The sequence below is a fragment of the Vidua macroura genome, chromosome 14, assembly GCF_024509145.1.
Source record: "Vidua macroura isolate BioBank_ID:100142 chromosome 14, ASM2450914v1, whole genome shotgun sequence".
NCBI lineage: Eukaryota > Metazoa > Chordata > Aves > Passeriformes > Viduidae > Vidua > Vidua macroura.
The window spans coordinates 9,779,346-9,791,554 of NC_071584.1; the positions used below are offsets into that span (position 1 = coordinate 9,779,346).

General features: G+C 39.2%; 1 protein-coding gene across 2 annotated transcripts in view; it reads right to left on the reverse strand.

Moving 5' to 3' along the window:
* COL4A5 (collagen type IV alpha 5 chain) overlaps window positions 1-12,209 on the reverse strand; it is a 75,171-nt gene that overhangs the window by 44,692 nt on the left and 18,270 nt on the right. For both annotated transcript variants that reach the window (XR_008439365.1, XM_053990196.1), the window contains exons 2-7: window positions 8,278-8,337; window positions 3,379-3,468; window positions 2,086-2,130; window positions 1,309-1,353; window positions 1,144-1,206; window positions 345-398 (exon numbers count right to left, since the gene is read on the reverse strand). Coding sequence is in view for 1 of the 2 variants with exons in the window: in XM_053990196.1 (XP_053846171.1) it covers window positions 345-398; window positions 1,144-1,206; window positions 1,309-1,353; window positions 2,086-2,130; window positions 3,379-3,468; window positions 8,278-8,337 (357 nt within the window). In the remaining variant the exon portion in view is untranslated. The remainder of the gene's footprint in view (window positions 1-344; window positions 399-1,143; window positions 1,207-1,308; window positions 1,354-2,085; window positions 2,131-3,378; window positions 3,469-8,277; window positions 8,338-12,209) is intronic.

Here is a 12,209-nt window from a genome sequence, read left to right on the forward strand (position 1 = left end):
CTACCCTGGCTCTTTTTTCGGACCCTTTAATCACCAATAATACTGTTTAGATACACAAGATGTCAGTACCAAGATCTTCTTTCTCTGACACATATGCATGTATTTGTGTTTTTCTGCAGGTGGTAAAGCATCTCAGCATGTGAGAATTCAAAGAGGTTTTAAGCTTTACCACAGCATGCAGCAGAAAAACTCATTTTCACTGGACATTTAAAATGTTCTGATTAAATATTTTTAAAAATTCTTATTTATTAAAAGAGAAACTGCAAAAAGAGGATGATATTTATCTTATTTTTCACAGTAGAAGTCTTTCAGTGGATTACAAGATTGGGAAATATTTTACTTACAGGAGGCCCTTGTAAACCAGGAAAACCTGGACTGCCTGGGAATCCACGCTCTCCCTTAGGGATGAAGAAAATCATTAGTCAACAACAAACCAAAACATAACAAAACCCGATAAACAAATTTTGATTCAAAAGTCTAGTTTAATTGTTAGCTTATTACTCCAGAATAGAAAATTATATTGGAACAAGAGAGAATCATCTTAGTTAATTCACACAACTGATGGAAACAAATTGCCACAGTCAGGTGTTTCTGCATACTTCCAGGAGAAGTACTACACTACAGAGATGGAAAACTCACAGAATGTTACAGAAAACCAACTTCTCCTCATGAAATCCCAACATGAAGCTACGTAGCATGTCAGAATGAAATTACTCCCTCCAACATGGACACTGAATCAGTATTTTCAATATAATATTAAAATTAATAATTAAAAAGGTCTCACTGTTAAGTAATGAGGTTTTCTTGGTAGCATGAGTCTACTAGAATGATGAGACTGAGGTAATTATCAGACACTGCTCTCAGCTGCAGCTTATACAGGTAAGGACTAAAACACAGAGCTTCACTACACTGGCTGCAGAGCACAGTGTGTTGTGTCTTGGTGCTGGCACTTTCTGGCAAAGCTTGTGCTTCAAGTACCAGACCATGACCCCTTCTCTCAATGAATTTTCTTGGAATTACCTTCACAACTCAGTAACAGCAAGTACTGTTGCACACAACAGACTAAACCTATTGGGTACAGCCAGGAGAACAAGAGCTTTTTTCTATATTATTGTGGCAATAAGATTTTTTAAGGAATTCCACCTTTGTTCCATTGCATCCTGGGATACCCTGAGGTCCTGGTGGCCCATCTTGTCCTGGCAATCCCTTTAAAGTAGAAAAGGGTAAGAAGAGTTAAGACTGGTACTCTTCTGGGCTTGAAAGACAAAAGGGAATGGATTTGTAGCTACACAGCCCATTCCTACTCACAGGAAGTCCTGGTGTTCCTGGAAAGCCGGGAAGCCCTGGCGGCCCCTAGAAGGAAATTAACCACGTGTTTGAAATAGTATAGTATGAATGGGTGCAAAAGGATTTACCATGATTTCACTAAATGTAACTTATTTGTGCAAGTAAAGACAGACAAACATCTGAATCACCTGTAAAGAAAAAAAGAAAATCATGCTAATATGGCATTCAAAGTTCTTACCAATCTTTCAGGGAAATAGCCACAAAAACATAGAAAAGACAATGCAGAACTACTAAAGTAATGGACTACAGATACCAAAAGAAAATGAATAAACACTCGTGGTATGAAAAATGGATGCAGCCCGATGAAGTCAGAGATGTATCAATTATTACCAGCTGAGGTGTCTGACAGATAAAGCAAAGGCACAAAATCTAAAGGACTTCCAGACAAGTCCACCTCTCCTGTATGGACTGTAGATGTATTGCCTCTACTTCAGAATACATTGAAACAAAGGTACTGCTGCTTGCTTAGGTCCTGTATTGCAAAACAGATCAAATGAGTATTGGGGCAGCTCTCCCTAAACAGTTTATGAAATACAAACAATATGTAAGATAGTATTGCTCATGCAATCTTGTATTAATTGTAAAAAGCAGTACAATCTCTTCTGGTGGGTAGATTACTCTTCAGATTTAAGTGAATTTGTTTTCTTGTCAATCACCACTTCTGTTAGGACCCACCCAATGCCTGTTGGTCTTTATCATTATTCCAACATATCACCCTAAAACTGCATCAATACTTACTCTGATTCCTTTGGGTCCAATAGGCCCTGGAAGACCATCGTCACCCTAAAAAACAACAACAGAAACAAACAAGACCCCACACTCAAGCTGCAGTTTGTGTTTCTATCAAATTAAACAGTAAGCCTTCACTTTCTCCTACATGTTCATAGTAAGTGGGCTAAAAGTTATAGCAGCTGTCATTTCCTGAGTTAAAGGGTTCAGAATTATTTTAGCGTTGGTCTCTGAGCTGAAAAGTATTTGTTCCAGCTGATGAACCATGCTTTAGAGGAAAGTTTTGCTAAAGGCCCCGGTGCTGTCAGTCCCTGAGAGCCGCAGGGTCAGCCCTCCCATGGAGCATCCTCCGGCGGCCCCTTGTGGGCAGAGCAGGGGAGCCACGACTCAACACGGCTCAGACTGTACCAGAGTTACTCTGCATTATGATAATCACAGAATCACAATGCAGAACTGCATCAAAATCTTAAGAAAATGCATTTATGGAATAAAAGTGTAGCAAAAGTTTCTAGTCCAAGACCCCTGTGCTGTTTCACTCTTGTTATATCCAATTAATCTTCTCTTTCAGTGTAGACCTCCTTTATTTTTTTTCCTTTGCTTCTTTTTTATGTGCTTCTGTTAGGTTTATACTATGAGCATTTATAAAAAAAATGGCAGATCCCAGATATCCTTATATTTGTAAAAGGCAAATATATCCAGAGGAGTTTCACTGCTGAATTACACCATCTGAGTAAGGGTGCAATTCAGTAGTAAATAGAAGTAAATGGAATCCCTCCAGGGAAAGCCAGGAGCATTCCTCAGCTCTCTGCACATAGTTTCAATGAGGCCCTCATTTGCATCACCCCACCCAAACCCAGCCCAGGAATCCCATCCCAGGAATGCCACCAGGTGCAAACAACAGTTTACCTACATGGTGGGAGCCCCCAGGGCAGCTGAGAGCAAACCTCTGCTCTTATCAGTAAACTCAGCTAAGCCAGGATCTCTTTAGTGCAAGGACTAACAAAGCTGCATCACAGCACCTTGCCAAACCTGTTCTTTGACCCTAATGGGCAGCACCTAGTGAAAGGTAGGGCTGGTAAGCACCTGGGTAGGTGAAGAACTGGATAGGAAACTCAGAGCAATTTTTTCCATGGGCTGACTATTCAAACTAATCAACCAAAAGACCTATTATATCCCAGCATCTGAAGATTTTAACTATTAGACCAATGATAATCAGGAGTTATGGAATTGCTTAGGATCAGCACTACAATTAGGCTAACACTGCCCAGCACCTTCATACCATTCAAGCGAATTGGGACTTACCTTTGAGCCTCTTGGACCAGGTGGTCCTTCTGGTCCTGGAAATCCAGGCAAACCTGGCTGTCCTTCCAAGCCTGGGAATCCTCTTTCACCCTACAAAAAGAATAGGTGGTGGTGGTGGTGAAATATGACAGAAACATATGATAGAAAAATTTAGAACACACATTATCTTTCTGCTTTTCTGTAGCAAGTCATCACACTGACAAACTAACACTGACTAACCATCTCACCTGCTTAACTAAAGAAATTCCTGAACAGGGACAGATTTACCTTTAATTACAGCACTCAAACTGATTTCATAGGTTTACAAGTTTTCATAGGGTGTTCTCCCCTGCAAACCCAATACAAGTACTTCTGCATGCTGTACAGTTGGTTTGCTACCTCATCTGAAGTGCCACTGTGGAGGAGTGTTATTACCTCAGGCCAGGATATGAAAGGGTTAGTGTATTCCTGAAGGAGAGAAAATGAGGAATTCAGGAATGCCAGATAAAGAAAATATTAGGCAAAACCAGATTTTGGAGCAAGCTCTGGCATGAACTGTGCACACAGGAAAAAAACCAGCTTGTGTACAAGAGGCATGTCAGATGTGTGAGGGGCAGGCCAGGCTAGAGTGCCTGCTAATCTCAACCTTCACATTTTTGTTACAGCAAGTAGCATCTACAAATGGCTGCTAGAACAGACTTTTAGCAGAGGGTTGGCCTTGTGTGTCACCTGAGGCTGAGGAACTGTTCTCTTAAATGCAACTATGCCAAGGTCTCCACTCCAAACAGTTATGGAATGGGGAAGCCAAGGCCTTCAAAGAAAGAGAAACATCAAGTTAAACAGCTAAGAAGAACAGAAGAGGCAACAACAGATGCTAGTGAAACTGAAATGAGTATTTTCCTACTTTGAAAGTGAGCAGCAAAAATGAGAGCCTTGCATGAGGAAACTGTTGTCAGGGCAACTCCTGTGGAGTTTGCCAGCAAATTACCCCCAAAAGCAAACAGATTATTTGAAGGACTATGATTGGAGGCAGCTGAGGGAGTACATCAGACACTGCCTAAGGGAATTTACATCAAAGTAAAAATAATTACAGTGGAAATAGTTGCACTATAATCCCTATTTTTGATAAAAAATTGGCTAAAGAAATGTGAGCAAATTTTGTGGGAACAGAAACTATGCTGATCCAGTTCTTTTTGAGGGTTTTTTTTTTAATACTGTCTTCTACTTAAACAGCCTATAGATGATTCCATAAGTGACAACAGTTTTCAGATGTTGCTTCTGTCTCCAGATTTTCCTATTGCCCACACCATACTGATTTTTCATGAAGATTTGGGTGCTATAAATTTGGCAGAAGAAACTGCCTGCTCACTGCAGGAACATACTGAAATGGAAAAGAAATTTAACAAGCCTTCCTCAAAAAGTCAGTGCCAAAAAAGACATTATATTGTTGGGGATAGAATGCTATTGAAGTCCCTGCTTAGTGTGCAATAAATTTTCTTATAAATTCAAAAACTCACTAGGCAGTTCTGCTTACACAGAAAGAACTGCAGAAGGTGGGATACTTCTTGTTTCAGACTGGAAGCTACTAAACTAAAACATAAAATAGCAAAGGTTTAGATCAACTCGCATGTCCTCTTCCAATCCTGAATATCCAGGATTGTTTCCATACCAAAATAAAGTTGCCCCAGCTATAAACCATCACTTGCTTGAGGAATGGGCAAGGAATCAGATTCTGATCTCAACTGCCCTCAATCAGCTACACCAATATGGCAAAACTGCCAGCTCACAAGCTTGAACATGACTGTTGCTTGGGGCATAGAAAGAAAAAAAATATAGTTAGGAAACACCCTAAAATTATGCTTTCCTGCAGCAAGATATAGCCAATTAAACAGGGATACAGAAAAGTTTGGCAGAGTTCCATGTACTCTAATAATAGGACACAAGCAGGGATAGATGCAATTTTAAAGCATGGACAAGTAATTCACATTTCTAGAATTTGTTCTCCAAAATCCCATATTTATAAATAAACAGTATGGGGAGAGAAACCAGAATAAATTACTTAAATCAGAAAAGCAGTAGCTGAAGAGCCCATTTTAATGTCTAAACACATGCAAGAACATGTCTGTAACATTTGACAAGAATGGCACATACTTGCTTCCTGCCCTTGCTATGAAAATAGCGAACTTCAAAAAGAGTCCAAAACCACTTTGCTTAAAACTAAATTCATGTACAAATGTCCATAGTAATATTAAGATACACAGCATGGAAGAAGTGATGTCACAGCCACCCATATTGCTCTTCACCTTTATAAATAATGGGGTGAAAGTAATGGCTGCCTCACATTATAATGCTAGCCAACAAATTCTTCCTCAACTCCAAGAGCACTAATCAACACATTTAAAACTACAGTATCTAATCAAGACAAACACAGAAATTCCCTCTGACAGGACTTGCATTCTTCAAAACATATCACTCCGGGTTCAGAGGCCACTGCAGAAAGAAGTAGTATTGGTTTTGGAAACTTAGATCAAATGTATAACTAAGTGATACATTGTGAGGGATCTAGCAAATCATCTTAGGACAGCCCTTGACATCTGGCAGTAGTACAAGAATCTAGGAAGATTCAAACAACAATTCAAAACCTAAGCAAACCAAAGCAAAGAATTTATAAAGATAAAGCATTAGGATTTCAGTGACAGACCTTGGGGCTCCCCAGAGCTGAACTGCTGAATCCAGCAATGCATCAAACACTGAGGGCTTTGTAATTATAGGGCAACTAACAATGAGGTGTGTACATGTATGCTCAAACAAGTTCCACTAGCAACACATCATACCTAGGAAATGTGGGCTTTGCTTTTCATCCTTCTTTTACATAAGGTACATGATGGTCTGCAAGCTTCAGAAGGACTATTTAAAAATCCTCAGGCATGCCTCAGGATTATGCTGTGTTTACCTTGGCTGCAGTGGAAATGAATCACGGTTCCCCAGTTTCATATCCATTCTAAGAACAGATTGCATTAGATCCACATTAACCAGACAACAGCTACTTGCTCAGTCAATTCACAAAATAGCCGTGACAAGTGCAAAAAAAGTGCCAACTTAGAATTACAGAAAGGTTCTCCAAAGTTGTACCTGCAATAACTGTACTGGGCATAGAAATCTGATCTTTAAGTGCCTTCAAACTGAACTTGAAATGATTTGTGACTAGTTAGGATGCATCTGGTTTGGGCACCTGCATCTGAGATCCTCTAGGAACATTAACCAGGCTCATGTTTGGCTAACCAAATCTAACTTGGAAATCTTGCCATCAAGGGAAATCCATTCTTCACTAGGTATGTAAATAGGGAATGTACTCAATGAACTAAAAGCAAGTAAATGCCAAGGAATGACCTCATCTGTCTGGAGCTACCTGGATGGCAGGTATTTTGAGCATTACCTTGAATTTTGGACAGTTGCCTTGTTTAACCTGAGCCAATAGTAAAACTCTGCACCAGCACATTATAGTGCCAGTGTTTTGAATTACTTTTGTTCATTTAAGGTCACATTTGTTTATGCAAGTCAAAAACCACCCTTGAAATGTGTCAGAAATTAATCTAGAGCACTGAAACCCTCCTAGAACATTGCTAAGATAGGGTAAGTGGTTTGATAAGACATGGTCCTCAAACTCTGTTATCAGTTCACATCTTTAGGACAACTCCATTGTATCTCAAGCAAACTGTTTACAAGACTAAGAGTGGAAGCATTCTGGGCAGCCTCTGTCCCATTCATTCCCTGTGACAACAGCAGCTACATGGGAACTATTTAAACACAATTTACTCACAACCAGGCTTCCCAACACTGGAGAAAGAACTGAGTACTTGCTGGGTTCACAGTACTGAGCTGTTTATCTACAGTGCATTGTACCTAAAAGAAATGCTGGGCACCTGCTATTTCCTCAGAGAAAAAAAATTGTAAAACAATTAGAAATAATGTTGACAAACTTGAAGTACTGTACAGATATACTGAGAGCAGGCAGTGAGACTGGAAGTCAAAGCTGCAAGGAAACAGGAAAGCTCCAATATGTCAACATGCATTTCTCAGCCTTAGGATACCATCTGGGCAGACCAAAACAGCTTGTTGCACCTGAATGAGGTACACAGAGATGCTTTTTGCAGTGGGGATGGTTTTTACTCTGCTTGATCCAAGAATACATGTTTGGCCTTAACTAACTGCTTACTTGGATGGCAGCTGTGTTGGGAAAGGTGTATGTAAATTTTGTCACTTCCATGGTCCAGCTCACATCTGGACAGTGACAGCAATCATCATCTTTGCTTACAGCTGTACAAATTAAGAGGTGAAAAGCAGTACAAGTTCAGAACATAATAGTGAGCATCAACAACTTATGAACTGGCAGTGCAAGAAAAGAGAGAAAACAACCTACACTCACTCAATTTTAAAATCCCACTGAAGCATTACTAGCCTAGCCATTATGCTACATTCCACACCTTAGCTTGTCAACACTAAGTAGTTAGTATAGGCAGGACTTGGCTGTAAATAGGAATTCTTTTCATTTTACTAGAATTTGTCTCTTCTCTGTTTTTTTGTTTTTTTTTTTTTTTGTTTGTTTGTTTTGTTTTGTTTTTCCAAATTGTCAGCTAGATGGGAAAAATCTGTGCATTCATCCCCCATTCTTGAGAAAATAATGATATGAAAATCTTACACTGTCAGATGGACCAGTCAGTCAGACTCAATATCTGACTGTTAATACAGCTCTGCTCTTTGCTGCATGCTCACACTACCATCAAAGAAAAAAAAGATATGAGCAAGAATTTCATCCATAAGCTTTATCCATTATATAAGCTTCAGTTACCTGAAGTTTGCATATGGTTCAGTCATTTGTGTGCTGGTCTGACAGTTAAAAAAAAAAAAAGGAATATTTACCTTTTCACCTTTTATTCCACTGCAATCACATTTGGACAAAGATGTACATCCATGGCAAGCCTTTAAAACATAAGGGGAAAAAATTGTTTTTAATTGGCATAAGACTATATGACATATTTAATATTATCACAAAAAGTTTAAAAGTTTGTCTAAAATGTAAACCTATAAAGTTTGTCCACCAGCCATTATATAAGTGTTCAAAGCAGACAAAATTAACTGAAAGTTCAATCACATTTAACAATACCAATGTTTGTTTGTATTTTACATTTTAGACTTCCAAATTTATGCTGAAGCAGTACAATTCAACACCTATAGCCAAAAGCACCAGCACTTTATAAAACAGGCTCTTCAGTACATCTCCAGCTGAGAAGAGCCCAGTTATGCTTCCCACCAGCAGATGTCAGGTTTTGCACAAGAGTTTAAATCAAGCCTGAAGGTTATGAGCACATTTGTGATAGTTATTAGACAAATACTTACTATGTGATTAATTCTTCCCCCCATAGCTCAGTTACTGAGAAGACACGTTTAAAAACCTCTAGATTTCATGCAGCTGCATTCACACACCAGTGCAAAGCTTGACAAACCAGCTACAAGAGTCTCTAGCATAAAGTGACAGGCAAGGGGTTCAAAGGAGAAGGATGTAGAAGAAGAAAGGATAAGAAGATCCAAGTTAACTAACCCTTCCATACCACATTTGCTTAGATTGTATTCTTCCACCCCTGTTCTAACATGGGATATTCATTAGAGCCCTGTGTTGATCTCAGATTAACAAATGTGTTTACAGAAGTGAGATTTCTAGAATAAATCCTTTTTTTTTTGGTAGAATTTTTCTACATAATACATATTTCAGACCTCTTCATAGTTAAAAACTATGAGCCATATTAGAAGACACACTAGCTGAAACGCTTCAGGGTTCAACTCATTCTGAGAACAGGTGCAGCACTGTATTAAAAACACAGAGCTAATGCTTTAAAAGTTTGAAAAGCTGAGCATTTGGGGTCCCCCCTTCAGTAGTCGACAGAGACCATTATGTACAAAGTTTCAAACAAGCAAGAAACCGGTCGGTATGTCAGATCTGAAATACACCCAACACTTGAATTCTAGCCTCCATTACCACAGAAGCATTTAGAGACACGACCCATCCCCTACCTGGCATTAGGAATGTCCTGGCTCTTAGCCTAAACATACTACCAAGCACCAGATTGAAAATACAGAAGTAACTTAATTCACTTGGAGCTACAAAATCCCAGGATCTTGCAGCAAAAGGCAGAGCTTTGAGATTTAAGTCCAGCAGTGATGTTACATGACATGACCAGGGTGTCTCTCCTGATTTTCCATGTGGCTTTTGTTACCAGTTTCTTGGTGTTATGTATATGAAAACTTAAAATTCTGAGTTAACAGGGGTTTATTGAGCCATTCCCTAGAATGAAATTGAATCTTTCTAGCCTGGCTTTCAAAGATCAGGCGGGACGAGTAATGTGGCCTGATCTCATGGCTGTCCCTGTTTGGAACAGGGTGTTCTTCTGATGCCTCCTTCAATCCCAGTTATCCTATGAATTTGGAATCTGATCTCTTTCACTTTTAAAAATGGGTTTTAAAAAAGCAAGTTCCTTGTGAAGCAGTTTTAGGATTAATCTCTTTAACAAAGCTTTGTTTAAAAGGGATTGACCTTAGTTACGTGCAATATTCCCTTCCCTCACAGTAAAACCTTGCTCACTGTGCTGCAGCACTGATTCTGTGTTGCAAGGATGGAACAGTGAGAGCAACATGGGAAACCTCTGCTGCCTTCAAGAGGTGGGGGAAAATAATAAACTGTATCAGTACACACCAAAACCCACAAAAAACTGTGCTAGAACACACAGGTTAAAATAGCACATACATGAAAAGCATGATCAAGATCCTGCACAAAGAGGAGGAATTATTCAGCTTATTGAACAGAAGAGACTTCATTTAGTCCTCCTTGCAGCTTCCACAAAATGTTTCTAATAGAATTTTTTTCAGTTTTCAGGTACAAGGGAACTGTTGGGATGAACAGGGAGAAAGGGAAGCTGGGAGGAAAAAAGATGATATGAGAGTGCATGGCCCCTTCACAAAACAAGTCAGAGGTGCACAGTGTTGTGAAGGTTAGTTTTCAGATAATTAAGCTCAGGAGTCTGTACCCTTCGCTGCTGTGTGCAGAAAGCTGCTTTATCAGTGCTTACACATCTTTAACAGTGATTCAGCACCAAGACCAAATGAAATAGATCTGATTAATAAAACAAATGAAATCATTTGGTATGGAAGGAATCGCTCAAAGCAGGGCAGCTTAGGCAGTGTGCACAGGTCCTTGTTCAGTTGCAGGTTCAATAACTACAGCAGTGGAGATCCCACAGCCCCTGCCTTATGTTGCAACTCGTATCCATTAAAAGTTTCATATACAAAGTTTCTAAAAAATGTACTTATCTCCCTTATCTTGTTTGCACCAAAGTGCTTTGATTTAATCAATGTAGGGGTTCTTTTTAAACCTATGACTGCCTTCCAAAGCAATTGATATATTGAGACTGGATTTCTTATGTTTTGAGTAGCTTCTTAACCTACATAATTAGCCTGTGTTGGAGAGTCAGGAGTACTCACTGAATGCTTTTGGACAAATGCTTTTTGAATGCTTTTTGGTTTTGGATATCCAGTTCAGATGCATTACTTGCAGGAAGGAAACACAGTCTTTCTCAGACAGCAGTGAAGGGAAGCTAAAGGCCTGTAATCAGAAAACTCTTCAAATACCCACTGTAATCAAATGGTAGTAAGTTTTTTGGCATAAATCCTGGGAAGATCTATTCACCCACAAGCTTATCAAGAAGTACTCCCCCAGCAGAGTCACTTATCTTCCTGTACAAAAGCTGTATTTGGCAGACTGTGCTTCTCATTTGGATTAACTTGTATCTGCACCAAATTAAAGTACTCTTAATTAAACAGTCTGAATAAAAAAAAAAAAAGCCCTGAGAATCTATATTATCTCAAGATCAATTAATGCCACTTAAAGGTCTTATTGCTGTATAACTTAAAAAAAACCAAAAAACAAACAAGTAAAACATGATGGCACAGAGGAAAAAAAAAGGTTTAATGACCTACTCTGAGTGAAAGCTGCCTTATTGTTTAGACTTTTCAGTAATCTCAAGGCCATTTTTTTTTTTTACTTGGCAAAGCAGGCACAAAAATTGCACTACAGGAGATTGCATACTGCATAACAAGTCAGTACAAGTTTGAAAATCACTCAGCAGCCACAAGCTAGAGGTTTTTGATGTCACAGAATCAGTTGTGTATCTCACATGAATGCTAAGGAAATCTAGGCTCCATGAATTCATGTTCCTATGAATAGGAACACTTGGGATTTCTCCTGCACATGAACAATAAATTATCTATACTTCAATCACACAAAGAAAATGGATGCAATGACATTCCAAATGCAGAAAAATCTACGTTAAGAGCAAGATTTAGATGGTTACCATCAGTACTTTACCCTTAGTAACCAGTTAACCATCACTGGTTCTGAAAATTATGTGACCTTCTGGGTTTCCAGATATGGAAAACTGAATGACTCCAAACCCCAGGGGAACTCCAAGTTACTTGGCACATGATGCAGTTGGAAAACCAAGCAAGACTCTTGCCTTGTATTATTACCTGGCAGCCAGAAGCCTTCAGTAGCAGTTCAGTTCCTGGCTCTGGCCAGTAGGACACACTGTCTTAGGTGACAGAAGATAATAAAACATATTTGATATAAGAGCAAGTTGTAGCTTGATCATAAGGAGCTGGTCGCAATCTCCATATCTATCAAAATCTTTTAGTTTTCAACTACACCAAGATGAATAAGGAATCAAAGCAGCTTTTAAGAACTCAAGACAAACTGCTTAGATTTGCTCCTTACTGTGCTCCTGTTGCCTCCCTGCTCCTGTACC